Here is a 24,463-nt window from a genome sequence, read left to right as displayed (position 1 = left end):
GAATTCTGGCTTACAAGAGCAACATAGCTGAACCTGGAAAGAATAGCAGATTATAAATGGAGCAAATGAATGCCAAAGTACACACTGCATTAGAGATCTATGACTGGATCTCCAAATGTGTTGTTTTTAAAGGGGAGTAAAAAAAAATTCAGGGACTGGTAGGATATATTTGAACTGGGGCCTTGGTTCTCACAAAAGAGGGTTATGTTTTCCACCCAGCCCAGCCTTCCTGCTCCACACCTGGTTCCAGTCACACCTACAGATAGGGGTATTTGGGAGACAGAATATCAGTCCTTTCCTCTTCCTAGACAAATAACTGCTGAGGTTTCTTTCTTGTTTGAACAAGAAAACTGTATACATGAAAAGAATTAAACAGGGGGCAAAAGGTCACACTGTCAGACTAGATCACAATCATGATCTGAATTTGGGACCCTACCAAAAAAAGAAAGAGAGATGGAGATATAATCACTGATCTCTCAACACAACTTGGACTCTATGACACTCTCAACACAACTTGGACACTTCATCATTATAAAAGTAAAAATAAATGACACTACAATTGGAGGGAAGTTAGTCATGCCTGTCCATTGAAGATCATTAAAGTTTCAAGCAAATGAGATCAAGGAACCTTGGTCTACAAGGCCCCTGAACAAGGTTCCTGAAGCCATCCTATCCGTCTCCATCGTTCTTTGAGGAGGAAAACATTCCATGCTTTGTCTAGGGCAAAGATGCCAATAGCCAGATATACAGGAGCAACCAGCGATCAAAATGGAACCAACGAGCCCAACAGAACCAATGTAAAACCACAGAATCCGAGCCAAACCAACCAACCAAGTGGTACCAAGGCAGCCAACCAAAACTAGCAAGATGCCAATACACAAACACTAATGGGTCTCTGAAATTGAGTCATGCTGCAGGCCCCACTACTTAAACTTTTTGCCCATGCTCAGAGAGCCATAGAGGGCTGGGAAAGAATAATCACAACCAGGCAGACCATCCTGAAGTCTGATCCCACTGCTTGGTAAAGGCCTACTGATGGTAAAGGCCTTGGTAAAGGCTTTCCTTCAAAAATACTGATAATGTCTTTTTGGACATATATTGAGACCAGAATTACCCAAATTCACATTCCTAGTATCTTCTTTAACCAAGGCGAGCGAGCATGGTATTATGGTTAAGAGCAGGGGCCTCTAATCTAGAGAGAACCAGGTTTGATTCTCCCCTCCTCCACGTGAAATCAGCTGGGTGATCTTGGGACACTCACAGTTCTCTCAGTCCCACCTACCTCACAAGATCACTGCTGCAGGGAGAGGAGGGGGATGATAGTAGGCCATTTTGAGATTCCTTAATGTAGAGAAAAGCAGGACATAAAAAACAACACTTTGTAATCTTCTTCAGGTCCAGGTGATAAGAAACAAGGTATAAAATTATTTGGATGCAGCACAGAAAGAAGAGTAGGTTCTTATATGTCACTTTTCTCGAACAGAGTCTCAAAGCGGCTTATAATCGCGTTCCTTTTCCTCTCCCCACAACAGATACCCTGTGAGGTATGGGAGGCTGAGAGAGCCTTGATATTACTGCTTGGTCAGAACAGCTTTATAAGTGCCCAAGGTCACCCAGCTGGCTGCATGTGGGGGAGGAGCAGGAAATCAAACCCAGCTCATCATATTAGAAGTCCACACTCCTAACCACTACACCAAGCCTTGCATTTGGAAGTTTATTTCAACTTCAACTTTATGACAAAAATCTCATGCGGGTCCCACACAGCAGCATCTGGTCCTAGGAGAACTTCCTGTTTGCCACTACAGTCAGCCTCCACCTTCTCTGCTGTAGTCCCTCAGGCCCTTCCCTCTTTCCCATTCAAGCCAACCATTTGTTTCCAAAGCAAAGATACCTGTGCATGGATAATTTACTCAGAAGAGGCTCCACAAGAAAATCAAGCAAGGCAGCACAATCCCTTCAGAAGGTCTTCTATAAAAGTCTCCTAGGTATTGTTAAGTGCTACTGAATGAAGCTCCCATTCATAGCAATGGGTCTTGTATGGAAGCAGTTGTCTTGTCTCCTGGAAAATGCATACAAATCCCTGCTTATAGCTAGTAGCAAGAACAGTCCTGCTATTAAAACAAAAGACAACATTATATTATTTGGAAACAAGAGACCATAAGCCAGGAACATTTGCCAGTGCTGCAAAGAGATCAGATTTCCACAGAGAACACATGTAAAGGGGAAACCTTTGAAGGACAAGTTTAAGGGAATTCACTTGAGAAACCTATCAAACAGTGTTACTTGGGATTTCCAAAATTTAAAAAAAATCTTCAAAATACACAGGATTTCACTTAGCTTACTCAATGAACCCACATCCAGAAAATTGTGGAATTTTTTGGCTCTTACATTTAACACAAAGCTAAAAAATTATAGTCTTCCCGCACACAGAACCCAAAAGGCAGATACGGCAAAGAACAAAAACATTGTAAGATCACACATTTTCAAAGCAGGATTTTACAAAGTTAACAGTGAATTTATTCACAGTAAATAAAACAGGAGCACTTACACTGTGCATAAACAATGTAGTAAGAAACAATTTAAGGCCAAATCACAGTTTCTAAAAATGCTGTCACTGAGCCCATATACTTAACACTTATTTAAATAGCTAAAGAATCTGAAAAGGTGTTGCAGTAGAATACAAACAGAGCTACCTATGCCGTACAGTCTGATGCAAGACCCTTGAGCACAGAAGAAAGGAAAAATAAACAACTAATTTTAGAACTGCAGCACTCTACTCGCTATTCTCACCAATTAAAATATGATGCAACAGCTATCAACAGGCATGTTCAGGTTCTAGTTTCAGGACAAAAGTATGTATGAAATATTTAAGACCTGTATCTCTGTACCAGAGGATTCTCTCCTTAATCATTAGCAAGCTATTCTAAAACTGTTCCAACATGGCCCTTTCACATTGGGGAAAAAAGCCCCCTGCAATCTACCGAAGGAATTAATGCATCACAGTAGAGTCCAGGTTACAGATTTCGGTGATCGTACTTTTGAGTGGAACTAAACAGCATGGCTCGTAGGTTATTGCTATGGTGTCAAAAACACTTCCCAGCCACTTCTTTCTACACCACCATGGCAACATTTTAAAGCCCAGAGGCTCATAATCAAAAGTACAGAAAAAGCATGAAAGATTTATAAAGGTAATTATAAGGTAAAGGTATCCCCTGTGCAAGCACCGAGTCATGTGTGACCCTTGGGGTGACGCCCTCTAGCGTTTTCATGGCAGACTCAATACGGGGTGGTTTGCCAGTGCCTTCCCCAGTCATTGCAGTTTACCCCCCAGCAAGCTGGGTCCTCATTTTACCGACCTCGGAAGGATGGAAGGCTGAGTCAACCTTGAGCCGGCTGCTGGGATTGAACTCCCAGCCTCATGGGCAAAGCTTTCAGACGGCTGCCTTAGCACTCTGCACCACAAGAGGCTCTTGAAAGATTTATATAAGATCACAATTTGCAAAAAAAAAGGGAAAACATGCATACATCTCCAACAAAACACACTGAGCTAAAGTCCCTTCCCCATCCTCCTAAATGTAAGCTCCATCGCACCCTCCTTTCACTGGATCAAACTGACCCCACAGAGCAACTTTGCAGGGTACATGAAGGGCTGCAGTTTGGGAGGGTAAATCAGTGCTTTCTCCACCTCTGAAGATAGCTCCAAAATGCTTGCACATATATCTCGGCATATTTTACCTGAACTTTCCAGCCCATGCATACCCTTATATAGCCTTCTAAATAATAATTTTAACAACCTTCTTTAAAGGAGAAAAATTATCTTCAGATTAAACTATGTCACCCTACAGCAGGCCTAACCCCCCCCCTTCCTCGGGACACCAAAAGGAAGACAATCCAACCGTTACCAGAATCTTATGGGAATGGCCACACTATGATATCCTGTGTCAATAAAAGGAAACAGGAATTGTAACAGCATCTCTTCCACTCAAAAAAATGAAGGGTTTGTATAAATGTCCATTCTGATTCCGGAAGAAGAAGAGATAAGTTTTCAAACTAGTTGCCAGACTTGACAGAAGGAGGGTTGTTCAAGCATTCTGTGAAGACCGGCATGCTCTTCATGAGAAATGGGGTACATTGTGGAAACAAGGAGGCACCCACAGCTGCCCCATGACTAAATAGTACCCAGCATTTTGCTTCTTAAATACGCATATATCCCATCTTGGCTCAAGGTCTCCCTCATAAAAGACTGCAAGTATGGAAAGGGATTTTCTCAAAACAGTCTAAATATGAAAGCCTCAGAACACCATAGAATTCCTTGCATAGGTTTCTCCGCTAGGAATGAAAAGCCCTTTAAAGCAGCAACTGGCAGAGAGCACACCAATGTAAACACTACTCCCTCTCTTCAGCCCTGACTACCATACGTATGCTAAAAGGAACTCCAGCACCAGGCACGACTGAGATGTAGTGTGGAAGCTGCAGCCAACTCCCTAATCCTTCCAATTATTTGATGCTAAGCACTCGGATACTCCAATTTACAAAGCATGTTGAGTAATGTTTCTGCCAACTGCAGCATATATGTGCGTATTACGTAATATCCAGATATCACCTCGAAGCGGCATTGTCATGATAGAGAGGTTATAAATTTTAAAATAAATAAATAAGATTTGGCCTAAAAACTTCCATTTGTTGCTCAAATGGCTCCAAGGTTATTCCACTCATAAATTCCGTTTATTACAAAGCAACCAGAAACGCCAACCTACTACCCGATTCTCTTCTCCTGTTTCTTCATATGCTCACCCACTCATAAATCATCAAGCAAATTATATTCTGTAGCCCGATATTAAAAGCCCACAAGAGCAGAGACTGTCCCCAGTCCTCTAGGTTTACACAGAACACAACACAATAGACCCCCCCCCCCCGAATCATGATCTGCAATTGTGAGTATTGAGCGCTTTTCCAACTGCCTCTTTGACCATTTATGCACTGGGAACTTCACTGCCCTAGCTCTCATGCAGGAGTACAAGTCGGGGACGGATGAGGTGCACCGGGCCAAACTCTCCCCCACGTGGATGCAAGAAGAGGTGGGGCAACCTGCCAGGACTAAAACTCCAGCCTGCAGCCAAGCATGAAAACTCCAGTGCATAAATGGTCTTTGAAGAGCTTTTCCCACACAACCACCTTGATTCTAAATAGAGCTGCAACACTCTTAAAAGAACCTTGGCTACTTAATATGAACTTTAATCAATTTACATGTTTTTTTCAGTGACACAGGAATTTGGGCCTGTGAGGATTTCAGTTTTCTCCCCACCCCCCCTCCAGAACTTTTCTTAATACTTCCAAGGAACTTTTCTTAATACTTTTATACTTCATGCAATATGGTCTATTCTTCAGTACATTTATTTCCTTCTGATTAATTTACAAAACCATACTTTCTCTGCCTACGATGAAATCTCTCAAGTATATTTCATCCCTTTCCATCTCTACAGTTGTCCTGGCTTTGCTGTTTTTGTGGTCAACGCAGGTGATTTACTTGATGATAGCAAAATACATGTGTTTCGCTTAGAAATGATAGCCCTGTTGTGATACGGTAGAGGGACAATTCCTCTTAAGATGGTGCTTACAACCCTAAAGGATCTCTAATCAGCTGCCCTAAAAATGCTTTTAAAGAAACATCCCTGCCCAATTAATCAAGAGCAGTTTAAAGTCAAGTGCTCTTTAAATCGATGAACCTAGCCAATAAATAGACTAAAATTTGCAGCCCTAATTTTAAGCACAACTAGCTAATTAAACTACATTAAGGAGACTTCAGAAAGGGCAACATGAAAACCCTCTTGGAGTAATTCCAGCTCTTGACCGGACAATTCAGCTGCAACCGACACCCCTAGAAGTGAATACACAAAACACTTCCTTATTTGTGAGGCATACTACTGCTTCTAGTACTCCTTTTTCATGTAGTCACAGCCACATAGGGTTTTCACGATGAGATATTCAGAGATTATTTACCATTACTTTTCTCTGTAATAGCAACCGCTGATTCCCTTGGTGGCCTCCTGGCCAAATATCAAGCTGGATCCACCCTGCTTAGCTTCCAAGATCCAATAAGATCATGCTAGCCTGGGCTATCCAGGTCACAGCCTATTACTACTATATCTAAATTAAAGGACAACTTGCATCCTGGTCATGAATATATCACTCAAATTAAGCCAGCCAAAATAAACAGGCTTTCTTTCCATTCATTTGGGATTTGAACACATGCATTCTAATCCAAATCAAGTCCCTCCAATTAAAACTTTTACATATTACATCTCTAGCCCCTTAAGTAAGAAGTTCTAATATGAAAAACTGTAAGACACTAAAGAGAAATACTCATTACCAATTTAAGCACTGAAGAGTAAAGGCAGTTAGTAGTGAGCATTCATACTTCAAGATCTGCAACTCTACCAGTAAAAAAAAGTTACAGCTAGCCATTATAAAATGCCATCTAATTAAACCTTGCCCCAAAAGTTTGTAAGCAAGAATACATAAGCATAAAGAATCACAGCTTGGTGTTAGTATAGCAGCAATTAATAATATTTTTTCGGCATAAAAAAACTGAAAAGTGTAGGAACTTAAAAGCAAACAGAAATTAAAGTCACCCATAATTCCTCCCATTCTGGGCTTCAGCATATTAAAGGCCAATTTTATTATGACACCCTTCTGCTTAATGAGTCTATGTAGACATAACAAAAGCAGCTACAGGGTGCTCAATTGATCAGAGCATATGATAGCCAATATGGAATCTAGTTGTCTGAGCAGAATCTTGACCATCTCAATTGGTTTTCCTTTTTTAAAAAAAAATCCCAACTTTAAAACATATGCCATATAATTTCACTTTTTAAAAGACATAAGATCCAAGTGGAAAGGCCCATGATAGATGATGGAGAAATGCCCGCATTTCAGTCATACCATGTGGCTGACATTCTAGCAGAGGGCCATTTAAGCCCATTAACACAAGCAAATGCATGCTATCATGGATCAGGATTTTTTTTGGGGGGGGGGAGAGTTCACAAAGCCACTATCTTCAGCAGAACAACTGCTAGTGGGACTGTGGGGAAAACAATACCATCACGCACCACTCTCTTCACCCACAAATGCTTAAAGGAATAGGGCAATAGCGAAGTGAGGTCACTAAGTGATGGACCAGATTCCTGTTTTAGCACTAGCAGGGCCCCTCCTCTTCCTGTCATGTGACTGATTCTATGCCAATTCCTCACAAGTTCACAACTTAGGGTGACCCAGGTCTTAAATTTTTTTAAAAAAAAGACAATCACCACCACTCCTTTGTGGTAAAGAACCTATCATACCTCCCTGACAGTACACAAGCACAATATCCTAGTTTGTATTGCGTCTGAACATTTTGTTTTCAAGTTTTGCCTCAGTCTGGTAGTCAATGCATTTTTAACGTGACTTTCTGTATCCTTAGTCCACAAGTATTTTTTGCCACTATTGTTTCCCTTGCATTTTTAGAGATAAAAGCACACTGAAACTGGGGGGGGGGGGGGGTTAGTTTCTAGGTGCCGTTTTAAACTCTTTCCTCAACTTTTAATGCATTTCAGAGAGGAAAAAATACGTTTTCAGACACTTATTTGTCAAATTCACACTTGACATTTTTCTGCGCCTCACCCACGCAACACATATAAAGCTTTTTCCTCTGTCTTCGCCACTAATTAGAACACACAAGTCCTTTGCAAAGGTAGAGAGCCAAGGGAAGACGAACCGCCGCCTGCAGGACAGCAATGCTGGAGACTAACTTTAGGCGGTGCCCCAGGGAAAGGCTGCATTCAGACTTCCCAGAAAGCCTCTCTCAGCTGCCATGCTCCTACAGTCCCTGCATCAAAATGTAGTCAGAATCGCTGTCTGGGGAAGGAAGTCAACTTGATCACGACCGGGCACATGCTCTCAGACATCGTGGCAAATGTCGAGTCCGAAATTCAAGGCTCCCAAATGCTAGGAAACTTCCAAATTGTGCTGCATGAGGAGAGGAGAGAGATCTTGCAAACACAGTAGTTTTGTGCCCAGTGTAGTCCAAGAGGGATTCGTTGTGATGCCTGAATGTAGCTAGAGAATACAAACCAAGCTAGGTAATATTAACAAAGGGTTGGAGGGCACATGCTTCCAGGCAAGGTCACCTTTATTCATTCTACGATTTTTCTCCCCAACAGCTGTAACTTCATATTCCTCAGCACTACTAAACATGAAGATCAACCTGCTTCTTTTTATTGGCCTTACAGAAGGCCACTGTGTTTGAATTACAGCTGGGGACAGATCTAAGTAATTACTAGTCTTTATTTTCAGAGTAAGAGCATTTTTTTTGTTCCAATAACACTTATTTGGAGCAATTAGATATATTTGAGGGATTGTTGGCACCTAGCATAGTTTTACCTAATTAAGTCTGCATAATGCTACCCTTCGCTAACTTTTCCCCCATGCAATATGCGTTGCAACACCTCTTCCTGCCCTCAGACATGCATGCAAGCACAAACACACCTGAACTCAAAGATTTGCTCACCATATCGCGACATTTTAGTTGGTATTTCCATATTTTTTATGTAGGGAGCCAGCAGGATCACCTGTAATTTCTGTCAGATTATTCATATCAGGCCTAGAATGCTACATCAAGCTCTTAGATGTTACCAGACTTTTAGTTCGGTGGTAGAAAGTACCATCAAGTCACAGCTGACTTATGGCAACACCAAGATCTGAAGAGATAGGCTGAGCTATCCTTGTCAGGGCATTTCTAGTTCAGCAGCCTGTAATTCCCTAGTCAAAAAAAAAACAAAACACAAACATAGAGCTGTGTGTAGAAAGAAACGCATTACACATACACAAGTTTCAGCCATTTCACCATATTCCCAGCCCCAGAGAAGTGCACCTGGCCTCGATCAGAGCCAGGGCCTTTTCGTTCCTGGCCCCAACATGGTGGAAAGAGCTCCCGGAGGAGCTGCGGGCCCTGCGGGAGCTTTCAGCAGGGCCTGCAAAACAGAGTTCTTCCGCCAGGTCTACGGGTGAGGCCGGGCGGCCAGGTAGATCAGGGCCCCTCCTACAGAAGCGGTGGTAGTGAATTCAATCTGCACCCTCTTTCTCCCCTCCCACCTCCTTCTTAGATGATTAGGATATTATTAATATGGGGTTGTGTTTGCCGCCATGTCTCATGGTTTTATGTAGTAATGTGTTTTAATGGTTAAGGGGTTTTTACTGGGGTTTTAACAGAGGTTGTAACCTGCCGCGAGCCTCCAGGGACCAGTGGGTAATAAATTCAATAATAATAATAATAATAATAATAATAATAATAATAAAGCAATCGTTTCAATAACAAAAATAAGTTAATTCACCTGAGAGAAATACCACATTGTTTTAAATTTAAACACACAAAATCACCCTGAAAGGCTTCTTAGAAGGGGAAATCTTACTGGGATTTAAGTACTGGGAAGCAAGTTCCATTGAACACAGCAAGACTTCGGAGAAAACATGGACTGGATAACACTGTACAAGATTTCTTTGGGGGGGGGAGTTCCAAAAATGCCTGCACCCCAATGGAGAAAGCCTTCCTCCCCTTAACCTCTTGCAGGGAAGATCCTTTAACCAAGCCCTTCCTATGTGCTTAACCACATAAATCCTGCCAAATGCTGCAGTCAACGGCCTTAGAAAGTCTGCAGGACACTTAAGGCATTACTCGGCACATGAAGTGATCAAATGCCAGGAATGTTTTTTTTTTAATCTGTTATGTGTGTGTATTCTACTGAGATATAATTCAGACGAGTACTTCGCAGGCCTTTCAACACAGCCATGGCACACTTAAATCAGAACTAATGTGATTTCCGAAAGCCATCTGCAAGCTACATAGGACTTTGATCATAACATGAGGAGTCTTAAAGCTGCCCCCACTTTTGTTATTACAGAACACAGAAGGAGACTACAAAACGGGCAAATTTTGAACAAAACAGGGGAGTTCAGATTTAAAATGTGTATGGGAACTTTAAAAAAATGGAAAAGGGGCCAAACATCGGATGATCTTTTTAAGCGTTTCTAAAGTTTAGTCGGAAATGAAAAAAGAATCTCACTTGTGCTAATTTCTTTCTTCCTTGGGGACTTTGCAACCTGCTCCGCCATTCTATTTGTTCCAGACAAATATTACATTTAGAACTTCAACAGCCAAAGCAAAGAATAATGGCCATTCAACACAAAGGCTCTGTGTTAGATTATTACTTACATAAAGGCTTTCATTTTCCTAAGCTGTGGTAGAAAGCTATTTTCCCCAAACTTACTGTTAAAACAATTTACCAACAAAAGGGGGAAAGTGCACCCCCCCAAAAAAAAACCCTAAGGCTAAAAAACAAACAAATGATTAAGCATTATCTATTTAAAGATAATTTAATTCCACATGAATGACTCTGTAAGAAGAAGGCTGCACTCAAGACAATGCAATGGATGCTGGTTTGATCAAGCTCTAGATAGCAAGTGCTTTATAAAGGGGGTTGCTAGTTGTCAACAAACTGGGATTTCAAACTAGGGTTTGTTAGTCACCACTTGTATCTGTTTGTTGTGATGTCTGAATTCACAAAATAGTTGCAATGGCCCTCATATTGTGTGTGTGTGTGTGTGTAAGTAAAAATAAGAAAGGCTATATAGGGTTTAAGTAGACCATGTGAAGTTTGTTGCATGCGCCTGATTCAATATCTGAAGATAGCCCAGACCTCCACCGCTAGCTCTGCAACCCGACCTCCATTTTTTTTAGTCTATAAACCTCAAGAAGACTCATTCCGCATTCAGATGTGCTGGAGTGTCTAACCCCCACCTTCTCCCTCCTCAAATATACTCGCTGCATTTGCCAAGACATACAGCTCCCAATACCTTGAAGGTTTCAGAAGCTACATCCTGGAATCATTAAATGTAAAACCAGCTTCTATAAACCTGCTAGCCGAGGGTGAGAAACTCTCCCCTCAGCTATTTCTCTGAAGCCTGCCAGCCTGCTCATCTGCCACTGCCTGGGAAAGAGACGAGACATTTGACATTCTTAATCTGCAAGGACTTCATTAGACACTTCCCGATGTATAAAGTCTATGGGGTAGGAGGGAGCCATTTAAAAGGAAAGCCACCATTAAAAATGAGAGTGGCGTTATCTCCATAAAGCCACAGGACTAACTCAAGGCTTGGAGAGCCCTCTCCTGTACACTACATATTTTCTGAAAGACGGTAAAAGCAACATAGATATTTGAGGGGGGGGGGGGCTTAATGTACAAGCAAGTTTACAGATCGACTTAGTAGTTCATGAAAGCTTAACAAGGAGTAAAAAAAAATTGCAAACTGAAGGTAACTTGTGAACAGAAACATGAAGATGCAAAAATTGTGCCTCATCAAAGTATAACCATGAGAAGTGACCAAACTGAATTTACCTAACAAAGCACATCCACCTCTGGAACATATCTTGCGCTTTATAGCAACCCAATAGCAAACTCCACAAGAAAAGCTGTTCTAAACAGTATTTTAAATCCATTTAAAGCAAGCCACAATCCAGCATAAAATTGGATTCATGAAAAATTTGAGAATTCATTTGTCTTGAGATTAAGATTATAGTGACACTTTCCCCTCTCTAATGCTGGAAATTAATATCTTTCATTTTTTAATTATTTGTAAGTCACCCCAGACAGATTCAGGGAAAGGTGGCATTAAAAAGGTTCAAAATGCATAACTACATCCACCCAAATAAAAAGAATACCCACATTGCAGTCATCAAGAGATGACAATTTAATTTTAAGCAATATGGATGCCATCCCTTTGACACGAAGGATTGTAATCCAAAATTAAGGAGGAGCACCACCAGCCAAGTTCAACATAGACTTAAGAGTGCATGGCAAGTGTTCTTTTAAGTTAATCTCTCAACCTCAGTTACATTTCAGAAATTTTCCCCACCCCCAAGAATTTCAAATACAAGCCTGCTCTGACCTACCTTTCTCCCAAAATATGTTATATTTCTCCTTAAATGTAAAACTGCAAAAAAAAAAATTGAAAAAGGACTAAGTGCTTCCTATTTCAAATGGATTTTGGAGGGGGGAAATGTCTCTTATAAGAAAAAAAAGGTGACCACAGGTATAAAAAAGAGAATATACTGTTAATATTACTTCAGTGCTACACGTTTCAATGTCTAAACAGTGGACAGACATTTGCCATATTTCAGCCCTGAAAATAAATGTCCACTTCCATTTTTTTTCTATGAGCTTGCAAGTCCATTTCTACCTTTCCTCTTTACAGCTAAAAAAGCACCATGGCAGAGCATCTGCATGGCAAGCAGAAGGTCCCAAATTCAATCCCCGGCATCTCCAGAGAAAAGGACCTGGCAACAGGTGATGTGGAAGACCACTGTCTAAGAACCTGAAGAGCTACTGCCAGTCTAAGCAGAGAATTTCTGACTTTGATGAACTGCTGTTCTGATTCAGTATAAGGCATCCAACACGAGGAATGAGATTTTGTAAACCTTCCCAATGCAGGTTGCCTGGTGCCAATGCTTACTCATCAGAGGGAACTGATGATGAGTTTTAGCTGTTCTAACTCCTTTCCAATCATTCTGACCAATTCATTCTGTACAGCTGCCAATGGCATCTTAACATGCCATCTTCACATGTCCATGTAATGGCTATTTACTTAAACAGAAATGCATTTGGACATGTTTTGCTGAGAGGTTTGTGCAAATTTTGTTCGTCTAGTGAGCTCACCATACATATCACTTCCTTCCAAGAAGAAAAGCTACCAAAACACCCAAGACTGGCTTTCGGAGTGACCATTTCAGGACAGAGTGTTATTGCATACTCCTGACTTTCATGTGGGCATGGTAAAAAATTCAAAAAATAGCCATAACTGCACTATAATTCCATGCGATCAGCTTTTTGTCAATGTGCAACAGATCTCTGGTGTGTCAGGGATGCCAGAAGAGGAAGCATATTAGGGATCATCGCTTTGTATAAGATGGGAAGTAGGACAAAAGACAGTGGGGACATAAAAAGGCAAACACAAGGATATGCATGCTTTGAAAGCACACGCTCACTGCTGGGACAATCCTTCCCCAAGTTTGAAGATGGGGGTGAAAAGCAGCATTAGTATGCAGCTGACTCACAGTGACCCCCATCGGGTTTTCAAGGCAGGAGAAGTTTAAAGGAGATTTTTTCCATGGCCTTTCTCAGCAGCACAACCCTGGTATTCTTTGGAGATCTCCCATCCATGTAATGACCAGAACTGACCCTGTTTAACTTCCAAATTATGACAAGATCAGGCTAGCTTGGGCCGGAGGAGGTCAGGGCAGTGAGAGAAGATCGATGGGAGGCCCCTGGTGTTAAGCTGCAACTTGATTACTTCGTCTCTCCTGCCTCCTCCCTCTAGAGGTAGGGGTTGGGGGTGGAGGGGGCTTTCCACCATGCTGTTGGCCTACTGTATTTGTATTTTTTGTTCATTTGAATAGGGTTTTAATGAGGGTTTTAACTGGACATCTGTAACCCACCACGAGCCTACTTGGGAGTGGCGGGTTATAAATACAATAACAATAACAACAACAACAACAATAACAAACAACATCAACATCTATAACAATAACAACAACAATAACAAAGGGTGGGGATCAGCTACGTACCACTAAGCAGAAAGTTCCAGCCTATCTTAGTATTCAAGTTCACCTGCCCTAAAGTTTGCCGACTCCATTTTTTTTTAAAAGAGAGAACCAAGCACAAATATATAATGTTACTTTATAAAGGGATGCACCCTTGGACCACTGGGGCCACTACTATATAACCTGACTGGTAGAAGCTTTCCAAGATCTCAGATACGACCTACTACCCGGAGATGCCATTTCTTAAACCAGAACCTTCTAGATGTACATTTACTATATTTTCTTTTACATTTGTCTCTGCAGGGAACCTGTCAGAGGGAGCATACAAAATAAAAACAAAAAATTAACAATTGTTAGTGAAATTCATTTGAACACACTGTTTCATGGCTGGGCTTTTAATTCTAGATTTTATGCATCTCTAGGTTTAAAGCACTATAAAAATGGTGTTCCCTTACTTAGAAGAGTGGGTAAACAGAAACAAAATTTGGCCTTGTGCCTAAAAGACAGTAGAGTAGAGGTGCCAGATGAGACTCAAGGGGAAGGGCAATCGATAAGCAAGATGTCATTACTGAAAAAGTCCTGTCTCTGGTTTCCACCCATGTCACCCGAGGGCATGGAGAGCAGGGCTCATGATGTGGATCTTAACTGGCAGGTCAGATGATACAGGAGAAGGCGGTCTTTCAAATGTCCTTGCCCCGACCCATTTAGAAAGAACCAGTATTCAGGATTGTGATTCACCAGTGTAAGGTGCCTCACCTGCAAGAATCCTTCTTTTGCACATCAAACTCATCTGAGACTACATCATCCAAGGCAGCCCTTGCAGAAACACAAGCACAGCAAGGCATGTGATGCTCGAGTCTTCTCAAGTCAATATTCCACCCAAAATAAATCCACAATTCTTACAATAGTGTCGTATTAAACTTACATCAGTGCTTGTTTGCTTGAAGGGCTCCCCACAGCCTGCCTTCAAGATGTAATTACTGTACAATATATATCAGAATCAGAATGAAAGGCTTCACTTGGAGGGATGAAATGGAGAAGAAATCAATACAAAGAAGATAAATGTTGCTCCTCAAGAACTGCAGAATTTTAAACAGACAGTGGTTTTAACCCTCTCCTTCTTCCTAGTTTTTTTTTTTTTTTATTAAAGTAACTTGGACACTGGAAAAATCTACTAGAAAGAGCCTAGTTCTGACAGAATTGTTTGTGCGGATGCCTGGCTTAAAGTTTTTAAAAATCTCTTCCCCCATCCCTCAACTTTTTATTTCAACCCATAAAGCAATCTGGGATAAAAATGGCACCAAAAAGGTCAATGTCACAAAACTTCCCACTTTTAATCATCGCTATAAAGAGGGTCTAATAAAAAATTATTAAAAGCCTAATAAAACAAACCACTGCAGGAAGAAAAAGTTGCACATTAAGGAGTCAGAAATGGAAGAGATGCGTGGGGGGGGGGGAGAGAGAAGATAAGAAAGTACCCCTAAGTACCTAGCTTAGCTGAATTTGTACTTTAAAAAACAAAAAAACTAAGGACACAAAGATCTCTACAGGAGCAATTGCCTCACATACATAAGGCTGTGATACACTTCAGCTTCTCGTGGATGGTCCCTACTTGCCTGAAAAATACAGGCAAGCTTTAAAAAAAAATACAAATGTGAATATACCATAAATAACTCAGGTACTGTACCCTGCCCAGACTGTATAGGTTTTCTTCAGGGAAACGTGTAAAGACATTGAAAAATAAGGTATTTTCTATAGAAACTACATTTATGGTGTTTTAATGTATCCTGGTACCAGAACATAGTTAAGATTTGCTCATTTTTTACAGCTTCAGGGCTAAGAACGTGCTAATTTTTTTCAGACCAGATGATGAATGCCACTCCTTCTACAATACAGGGGTGAGTTAATTGTAAGTACAGACCTCTATCAAGAGATCAGTGTGCATATGTTGAGGGACTTTTGGGACTTGACAGTGAACACAACATAGAAAAACCAGAAGCTCAGCAGTGCCTCTATTGGTCTAGGTATGTTACTGAATTGGGGGGGGGGTGAACACATACATATATACACACACATGCAGATCAAGAGGGAAACCTCCTCCGAGCGTGCCATTTTTAACTTTCCTCGGCTCCAGGCTAGTCTCATGAAGCCGGCAAGCAAGTTGGCCATCTTCTGCAAATGCCAACCAATTCTGCCTTGAACTGATGCTTCCAAGAAGGGGGGCCAACCCCAGCTTTCCCTGAGCCCTGCCATTAACACGGCATGCTGCTGAGGAGCAGAGGACTCAAGGGACTGCCCAGCAGTCTGAGAACATCTCTTTGCCCCGGCTCTCCCTCCCGAGCTGCCAAAGAATGAGTTGGCAGGGATAATAAGCAGACTCCATCATTCCCACGGCTCCAATACTAGGCTGGTTTCAGAATTCACCCACCTAACATCCTCTCGTTTCCCCTGTAGCCTTCCTGTCCACCAAGGTCAAGAATGTGACACCACCCAGGCTCATTACGGTAAAGGTGTGCAGACCCGTTGCAGGTGGCAAAGCCGGGAAAGGGTCGGAACGACACAGATATGGGCACTTGTCAAGAGTGCCAGTCATCCCTCAGCCAGGCGGCATGGATGGAGTGCCGGGCGTTAGGCACACACACACACAGCCCTTGGCACGGAGCGCGGGAGTGCTCATCACCCTTCCCCACATACTCATGTACTCGGCTGGCATTCATACCCTGCGATGCCCAGGCTCTGCCTAGGGAAGCACTGCGCCAAATCCACGCTCTCTCCAGGCAGGCTGAGGGAAAGACTGGGAAGGGGGGGGGATTCCTAGTTGCTTTTCATTATTTATTTTAAAGGACGCAAAACCCAAGGATGGGAAACCCAGCGGCTTCTCTGTGCCTCTCCACAGTCCTGTAATCCGCTGGGCACCAAGCAGGATGGGGTCTCTTTTTTTTGGGGGGGGGGGAAAGAGAAATACATGTGGCTGCTAAAAGGGCAAAGCTGAGGCGAGGCAAGAGAAGAAAGTACAAGGCATTCAATCCAGAGGCAGTCCCACTGGTCTCACACACACACACACACACACACACACACACACACACAGACAGAGGGCTGAGGAAGGCAAAACCAGAGCTGGCCGGCAACAATCACGGCCGCTCATTCAGAGACCCGGGAAGGATGGCTGGGAACACAGCAGGGCACTGTCAGCCCAGCGGGAGGGATGCTCGGCTCCCTGAATCGGCCACAAAGGAGAGCGGGGTTGAAGAGGGGTCGGGGAGGGAGGGGGGGAGAGAGGTGTGTGAGGATCAGCCAGAAGTTGTACAGATCGTTAACGGGGGGCGGGGGGGGGGGCGTCTCTCAGTTTCCAGCCTCCCACCAGCCAGCGACATGCCGGAATTTCCCAATCCAAATAAGGCACCCGGCTTGCCTTCTCCACGAACCAGGCTTCCCTTACGGCGAGGCAATGCAAGAGAGAGGCTATTTCCAGGAGAGGGGAGCCCCGGCACAGCCCCACACGCTGAGGGGAGCCCCACACGCATTGTGGAGCGGGCTTCTCCCGCCCTCCCTCCCTCCCTCCCCAGAGCGACCAGGGGCCACCGAGCCCAAGCCCAGGAAGGGCACTCTGAGAGGGGTGGGTGGGAAGGGTGCCCCGGGTTTCCTCGTCGTCGTCCCCCCCATCCACTGCCCAGCCCACCCCGAGCTTCACCCTCCATCTCCCCCCCCCATTCCGACGTCTCCTCCACTCACCGGGGAAACACACCACGTAATGGAGCACGGAGAGGGTGATTTTCAAGAACAAGATCCAGCAACACGGTTGCAGTAGCCTCCGCATGTCCAAAGCCGCACATCGAAAAAAGCAAAAAGGGGGGGCTTCTCTTTCGACGCGATTTAAAAGAAGAATGAAACGACCAGCAACTGCTTTAAAAAAAAAAAAAAAAAAACCAGCCACCAACCGAGGGAAGGACGCAAAAAAAAAAAAAAACCCCACCAGCAACTTGCCGAGGGTTGCAAAAGTTGCCCGCCCCTCAGTCACAAACAAAGAGGGGTGGCTTTTTTTTTTCAAACGGGAGGGAGAAGGCGAGTCGCCGCGCGGGCCCCCCCGAGCCCGAAGCGAACCATCCGGCGGCGCGCGCAGAGCCTCCCTTGGCCTCCCCCCCTCACCGTCTCGCGCCCCGAGTGGGTCCACGGGCTCGCCTCGCCTCGGCGCCCGCCTGCGCGGAGTCCCAGAGTTCAGCGGAAGCCCCGCGCTCGAGGCCTCGGAGCAAAAGGCTGCAAGAGGCGGCGGCGGCAGCGCCGAGCTCCCAACTTCTCGCTCGCCCCCCCAAAAGCGGCGCCTCGGCTAGGCTCGCCCTCCGCTCGCCTCTTCATGCGGCCAGCTCCCCGCCAGGCCAGAGGGGAAAGGCATCATTGGCGCGAGCGGCAGGCAGAGCAGCGGCGACGGCGGAGGAGGCACGAGCCGCTTCTCTTTCTCCTCCTTCTCCCCGGCGGCGGCGGCGGCTTCGCGGCAACGAGCAGGGGCTGCCCGGCTGCTGCTGCTGCTCTCAGTCCATCCCGCGGCTGGAAGTTGGGGCTCCGGGGAAAGCGGGCGAGGCGCAGTCAGGCAGGAGCGGCTGGAAGCTTTCCATTCTTCCATACAGGAAGTAACATGTGAGCCTGGATCCTGGCGGAGACTTTAAAGCGGCGAGGGAGAGGGAGCGGAAGGGAGAGTGAGAGGGAGAGGCGGCGGGGGCGCGCGAGGGGGGGGGGGAGAGAGCGGGGAGGGGGAGAAAGGCTGGCCGGGGCGCGCACTCGAGGCTCTTAAAGCGGCAGCGCACGCGCGCCCGTCGCTCCGCCTGCCCCTCCAGCCGGAGGTGCATTGAAAGGGAGCGCGCCCTTTAAGGGCTGGGGGAAGACAGGCTCTCGCTCGCACGCCGTGCCCCTTTAAAACGAGACGCTTCTCCAGGCGCTCCTGGCAGCTCTCCCCTCCGGAACCCTCCGTCATTCATATGTGGACAGAGATTCGCCGGGACGTGCCACGCGCGTTGTCTTTGCAACGCGCGGCACCAAGGGTTGTGTGTGGGTGTGGGTGTGTTTTTTTTTGCCGGGGGTCGCCCCGACTCGTCCGCGAACCCGCGACTTGTTCTTTGGTGCCCTCGCAAACTTTCCGTCTCCCGCGCGGGCCCTCCTGCACATATGTAACCCCCATACACACACACACACACACACACCGATGTTCTGTGCTCCACTCGTTCTTACAAGCATTGCCTCTTTCATTCACCCACTGCTTTTTTTTACTACACTGTTGAGGTCTTTCAGACGCGCATCAATCAACCCAGAGGCTCGGGGTTCGTTCCGCGGGGGAGACGTGCGATCGCGCCCCTGCATGCTCGCTGCCAGGCGATCGGACAGGATCCCGAGCCTCCTGCAAAGGAGCCGACCCCACGCCTCCGTCCCTGACACACACACAAATACACTGTGGTTTGCTGCACGGAGAAACCTGCGGATTCCTTCCCAGCCCCGTTGCCAAACACACACACACACACGCAGCGAGAGAGAGCGGCCTGGCTGCTGCATATTTTTCCAATTTCCTGACAGCAGGGGGGCTTAAAGCAATATCGATCCATTTAGCGCCAGGGCCTCTCGAGCGGCTGAAATACAATAGCTGAGCGTCGCGCCGACGTGTTTTTGCTAAATAGCTGTAATGCGATCGAGCCGTCATCAAAGAATGCGGCCATGGGCTTCCTGGGACAGATGGATCTGTGTGGGGAGGGGGGGGCTGGGTTTGGAAACACCCCACCCCACCCTCTCCCCTGCCCCCCAGCCCGGCATCCAGGCGCGGTGTCGTCCAAGATCGCGGCCCATTCAGCAGCCGAGCAGTGATGGAGAGGTTAAAAAAGAACCCACAGCTGTGATCAGAATGAAGCGGAGCCCAGAGGCTAGGCAGATCTCTTCCGCGATAGGAGGGAGAGATTTCCTTTTTAGCCCCTGCGTTTAAATAAAAAGCAATCCGGGAGAGGCGTTCTGGGGGAAATGCCTTATCTGTAATGAGTTTTGTCCCTTTCCTTTCGACTGGGAGATTGTATCGAGTTTTAGTTATAAGCAGCGCCGTGTTTTGCCTTTATGCCGTTCTAACTAGGGACTCGGAGCCTCTGGTTGGCTTCTCCTCTCCCCCCCCTTTCTTCCTTCTTATCTTCCTCTCCCCCCCCCCCCACAATGAAATGTGTAATTGAGTTAAGATAATTTGGCGTTTGTAATTTTTTTTAAAACAGTCACTCTTATCTAAATTGTATCTGTTTAAAGTGACTTGTACTTTACTACACTGCCCTCAATACGCACTTAGCAGATGTTTCATTTTGTTGATTTCTCTTACAGCTTAACACCAATTATTCTTTAAAAAAAAAGAAAATGAAAATGATTCTGGTTGGAGCTTGCGAGCCCACAAAATATTAGCAGGGAAAGTATTTTAAGCCTTTCTTTGGGGGGGGGAGATAAATTGGGAGTGGCCCACATTCAACCACTGCCTGTCTCTCAAGTGCCTTCTGAGCACAGGGAAAACAGAAGTTTTTTATCACTGGAAGTTTTCTGCACAGGTCACTAAGGTGCGATCGTATGTACACTCCCCTGAAAGTAAGCCTCCTTGTACTCAGAAGGCTTTTGAGCAAATATGTTTAGGATTAGGTTGGATTGATGCAGCCCTAACAAAACATGGGAAGCGATGTTGTGAGGTAAAGTCCCCCTGATTTCTCCCAAGGGTTATGTGTATTTATGTTATTTTCTTTATTATATTTCTATACCGCCCTCCCCGGAGGTTCAGGGCGGTTTACATTAAACATATAAACAATACATGGAACAGTCTTCATTAATACTCATACAATAATAATAATAATAACAGTGGTTGTAACAGAAAACAGTATAGTGAACAGTATAACAATAATAATAATATAACAGTATAACAATGCAACCGTGCAAATGGCACAACAGGTCCAGAGCACTCTGGTGGAGTTCTGGGAGGAAGGGGGGGGGAGAGCGGGGGCCTTTCGTTGGTTGTGCCTGGTCTCAACCAAATGTCTGGCGGAAGAGCTCCTTTTTGCAGGCCTTGTTCACTCCATCTTGCAGGTGTTGCTAACTGGACCTCTCTGCCTACATGGCCTTTATCGTCTTGAAGGCCAGAGTTAGGAATAGGATAACTGGCTCTCCGTGGCAATCTGCAGCATACAGGATGGGAGGAGGGAATCAGGCTTGGTGAGGTAACTTTCCAGTTCACAGCTAGATTGGATCATTATCATCACCTGATGCCGCTTGTCAAAAGGAAAGTCTAACTGGGCTAAGAGCTTGGATTCTGATGGACTAAAGTGGTGGGTCCCAAACTTTTTCGGGCTGCCAGACTCTGTGCTCCCAGGCCACATCTCTAGTGCGCCCCCCCATACACACACATGAACACACACCTCTTTAGTGGTGATAAGTCTATTGCTAAGTCAAAGCACACTATATTGCCTACACTTTTTTGGGGGGGTTGTTGTGAGGTTGGCCACATTTTAGTCTTTGTAAAAGCTATTTTGGGTCCTCGTTGGGGAGAAAGATGGAGAGAATGAATGAATGAATGAATGAATGAATGAATGAATGAATGAATGAATGAATGAATGAAAAATTCCATGGCCAGGAACAAAGGACGGAGTCCAAAGAGAGGAAGGAGTTCAGCAGGAATATGATCCCATCCAGTCCACCTTCTTCAGGAAGCTAAACAGGGTTGACCCTGGTCAGCACCGGCATGGGAGACTACTAAGGAAGTCCAGGGTTACTACTACCCAGAGTAAGGTGACTAGATTGTCCCACTTTTGGAGAGATATCTGGGGGCACCTGGCAAATTGTACTTATGTTGAAATTTAAAATATATATATTACAATACTATTTTTGCATTCTATGAAAATTTTTGTTGCTCCATATAGTCCAAATGTTTAATCAAGAAACCCCCCCCCCCTCCGGTCAATGGTGTCCCACTTTACAATTGTTAAAATCTGGTCACCTTAACTCAGAGGCAGGCAATGGCAAGCATCCTTGGAACATCTCTTGCTAGGAAAGGGCAGCAGTGGGAGGAGACTACTGTTCCCCTGCTGCCCTAAAATTCCTCAATGCACCCCCTACCCCAAGATTCCTCACTGTCTTAGACAGGCTATACTTGTATTACAATGGACAGCAACAAAGAGGATGTTCGAGCTTTGACTTTTGGCCTTTATGATTCGGCCACCTAATGCAGGTTTCAAATGAGATTTTCTTGCTTTACCTTGCTGTATGATTTTAGAGTTGTGTGTTTCCTATAGATCAGGGGTCCTCAACCCCCGGTCCGTGGCCCGGTACTGGGCCGGGAAGGCCATGGTACCGGGCCGCTAGCAGCCGCGCCTGCCTCTTTCCCCCCCTCGCAGCAAGAGGGGGGGAAAGAGGCAGGCGCGTCCGCCGGCACGCCAGCGGCGCAAACGCGCACACGCGGAGCTGCCGTGCATGTGTGTTTGCGCCCCCTGCTGGCGAAAATGCGCACACGCGGCAGCTCTGCGCATGCGCGCTAGCGCCACCTAGTGGCAAAACGCATATATGCGCAGTTACTGCGCATGCATGTTTACGTGCAGTGGCGGCGGCCGGGCCGCTGGCTCTCTCCCACCCTCGGAGGCGGTCCCCAACTACAAGAAGGTTGGGGACCACTACTATAGATAAAACTATTTCTGGACATGATTCAAATAAATGCTATATCTATATCTAAATGCCATATGCTGACCAACCATTAGATTGTTACCATTAGAATGTTATTTTCTCTGTTTATCGCTATTATTAGTACTGTTACCTTTATTCAATATAATCATGGAGTTTGATGTATTGTTCTTTGTTGACTTTCCATGAGAAGCGCCTTGAGCCTTAAGTTAGGGCAGTTCATCAGTGCAACAAATAAATAAATATCGACAAGCTTTGTTTTTTGTGTACTCTAGCTTTGGGAACCCCTGGGGCTCAGGATACAACTCCATGACAGATGCTGTTCAGCTAGATTGGACTTAATTCTGTGCATTCATATTTATTTATTTATATATTTATCTCACGGTGTTCATTCTGCCTTTGCTGCTCACCAGCATGACTTTGGACTCAGCACACATCATAGGATGCTCAGCCAATCCTTTGGTGCAAAGTCCTTAAAGAACATCATACCTTAACTGAGTAGCCTCATTAGAGCCTGAGTCATTCTAAGATTACCACCTAGAGTGTTTGCCTATGATAGGCTTATTTGCTATCTTAAGCTTTACTTGCTTGTCTGTTGCATCTCCTCCCTCCTCAAGTAACTTATGACAGGAAACAAAGAAATTCAGAGAAGCCACCCCACCCCACAGCACAAAGCCATATAACTAGAATGGTGAATCTATTAAATCTTGGGAGAGACCTCTTAATGAGCAAGGCTGTTAGGGACACATCCCACACTCCAGGCCAGAGTTGGCAAGAAGTAATTAAAGAGCCAGTTTGGTGTAGTGGTTAGGAGTGCAGACTTCTAATCTGGCATGCCAGGTTCGATTCTGCGCTCCCCCACATGCAACCTGCTGGGTGACCTTGGGCTCGCCACAGCACTGATAAAACTGTTCTGACCGAGCAGTGATATCAGGGCTCTCTCAGCCTCACCCACCCCACAGGGTGTCTGTTGTGGGGAGAGGAATGGGAAGGCGACTGTAAGCCGCTTTGAGCCTCCTTTGGGTAGGGAAAAGCGGCATATAAGAACCAACTCTTCTTCTTCTTCTCCTCCTCCCAGATCTCTCTACTACCATCTCCATGCTGTGAGTGTGCTTTTTTGGATTGTGTGGCTAATTGTAAGGTGCCTCTGTCCCTAGGGGGGTGGGGAGGCAACTGGGGACATTATCCTGTGATTCCTCAGCAACAGTACAGCATGGCCAGCATTCTAACAGAGACATGATGAGAGGCGTTAATGGTGGTCCAGGTAAGCTAGATGATTTCCATGCATGTCTGTCTAACTAGAGGTGTGGGCTGTCCCTAAGTGGTGTTGCAGGAAACGAGACTGAATAAGTGAGTAAATAAACCACAAAACAGCTATCCAGTCTCAAGTCAATAGCTGCTCCATCACAAACGCCCAGCGCAACACTGCCAGTGCAGAAAGGGTCAAAGTGGCTTTCAGTTGCCTACCCTTCCTCTCCCCACAACAGACATCCTGTGAGGGAGGTGAGGCTGAGAGAACTGTGACTGGCCCAAGGTCACCCAGCTGGCTGCATGTGGAGGAATGGGGAATGAAACCCAGTTCTCCAGATTAGAGGCCACCACTCTTAACCACCACACCAAGCTGGCTCTCTTGCCATTACACCAAGCTGGCTCTTCCATTAGGCCAACTAGAGCCAGTTTCTTCTGGCTTTGTTCCTATCCTTTTCCTTTGCAATGATATTTTTAATAACTTTACCAATACAATTTTGGTCACTTAACTGATTCCTATGCAGGTGCCAGTCTAATAAAGCCTTTTCTTTTGTTATTGTGTTTGCAATCACTGTAGGGAAAAAATGCCTTACCTCATCCCCTTCCCAAAATCCACTATCGAACTCACAAAATAAAAGAATAAGGTTTATGAGACAAAGAAGGATAGGGCTACTGCAAGTTTCAATTTAATCAACTCTCCAGAACTCATTTTCTATGTTGTAAAATAACAAAACAAGGAGGCCTTTGGCCACAAATAGCACTCAAAGGAATTTCCTCATATTGGATAATCAACTACATACCATCAGGCAAAACCAAATTAAGGGTTGCTGGTTTCAGGAGCCTCAACGCTTTTGGCTTGAGGGGTAACCAGAAGAAATAAGTCCTATCAAACTTGTTCATGTTACATTGAACACATATGCA

General features: G+C 45.0%; 1 protein-coding gene across 4 annotated transcripts in view; it reads right to left on the bottom strand.

Annotated features, from left to right (window-relative positions):
• The window catches only part of PTPRG (protein tyrosine phosphatase receptor type G), a 622,240-nt gene extending 604,292 nt beyond the window's left edge, over positions 1-17,948 (bottom strand). For 2 of the 4 annotated variants that reach the window (XM_077325003.1, XM_077325005.1), the window contains exon 1: positions 17,363-17,581. In XM_077325003.1, the coding sequence (XP_077181118.1) occupies positions 17,363-17,447 (85 nt within the window). In that variant the 5' untranslated portion in view covers positions 17,448-17,581. Of the gene's footprint in view, positions 1-17,362 lie in introns of all 4 variants that reach the window. The other 2 variants (XM_077325006.1, XM_077325002.1) reach the window with 2 other exon arrangements.
• Between the last annotated feature and the right edge of the window lie 6,515 nt (positions 17,949-24,463).

This window comes from Paroedura picta, chromosome 3, assembly GCF_049243985.1.
Source record: "Paroedura picta isolate Pp20150507F chromosome 3, Ppicta_v3.0, whole genome shotgun sequence".
Lineage (NCBI taxonomy): Eukaryota > Metazoa > Chordata > Lepidosauria > Squamata > Gekkonidae > Paroedura > Paroedura picta.
Note: the sequence above shows the minus strand (reverse complement) of the source record. Positions and strands in the feature narration are given on the sequence as shown.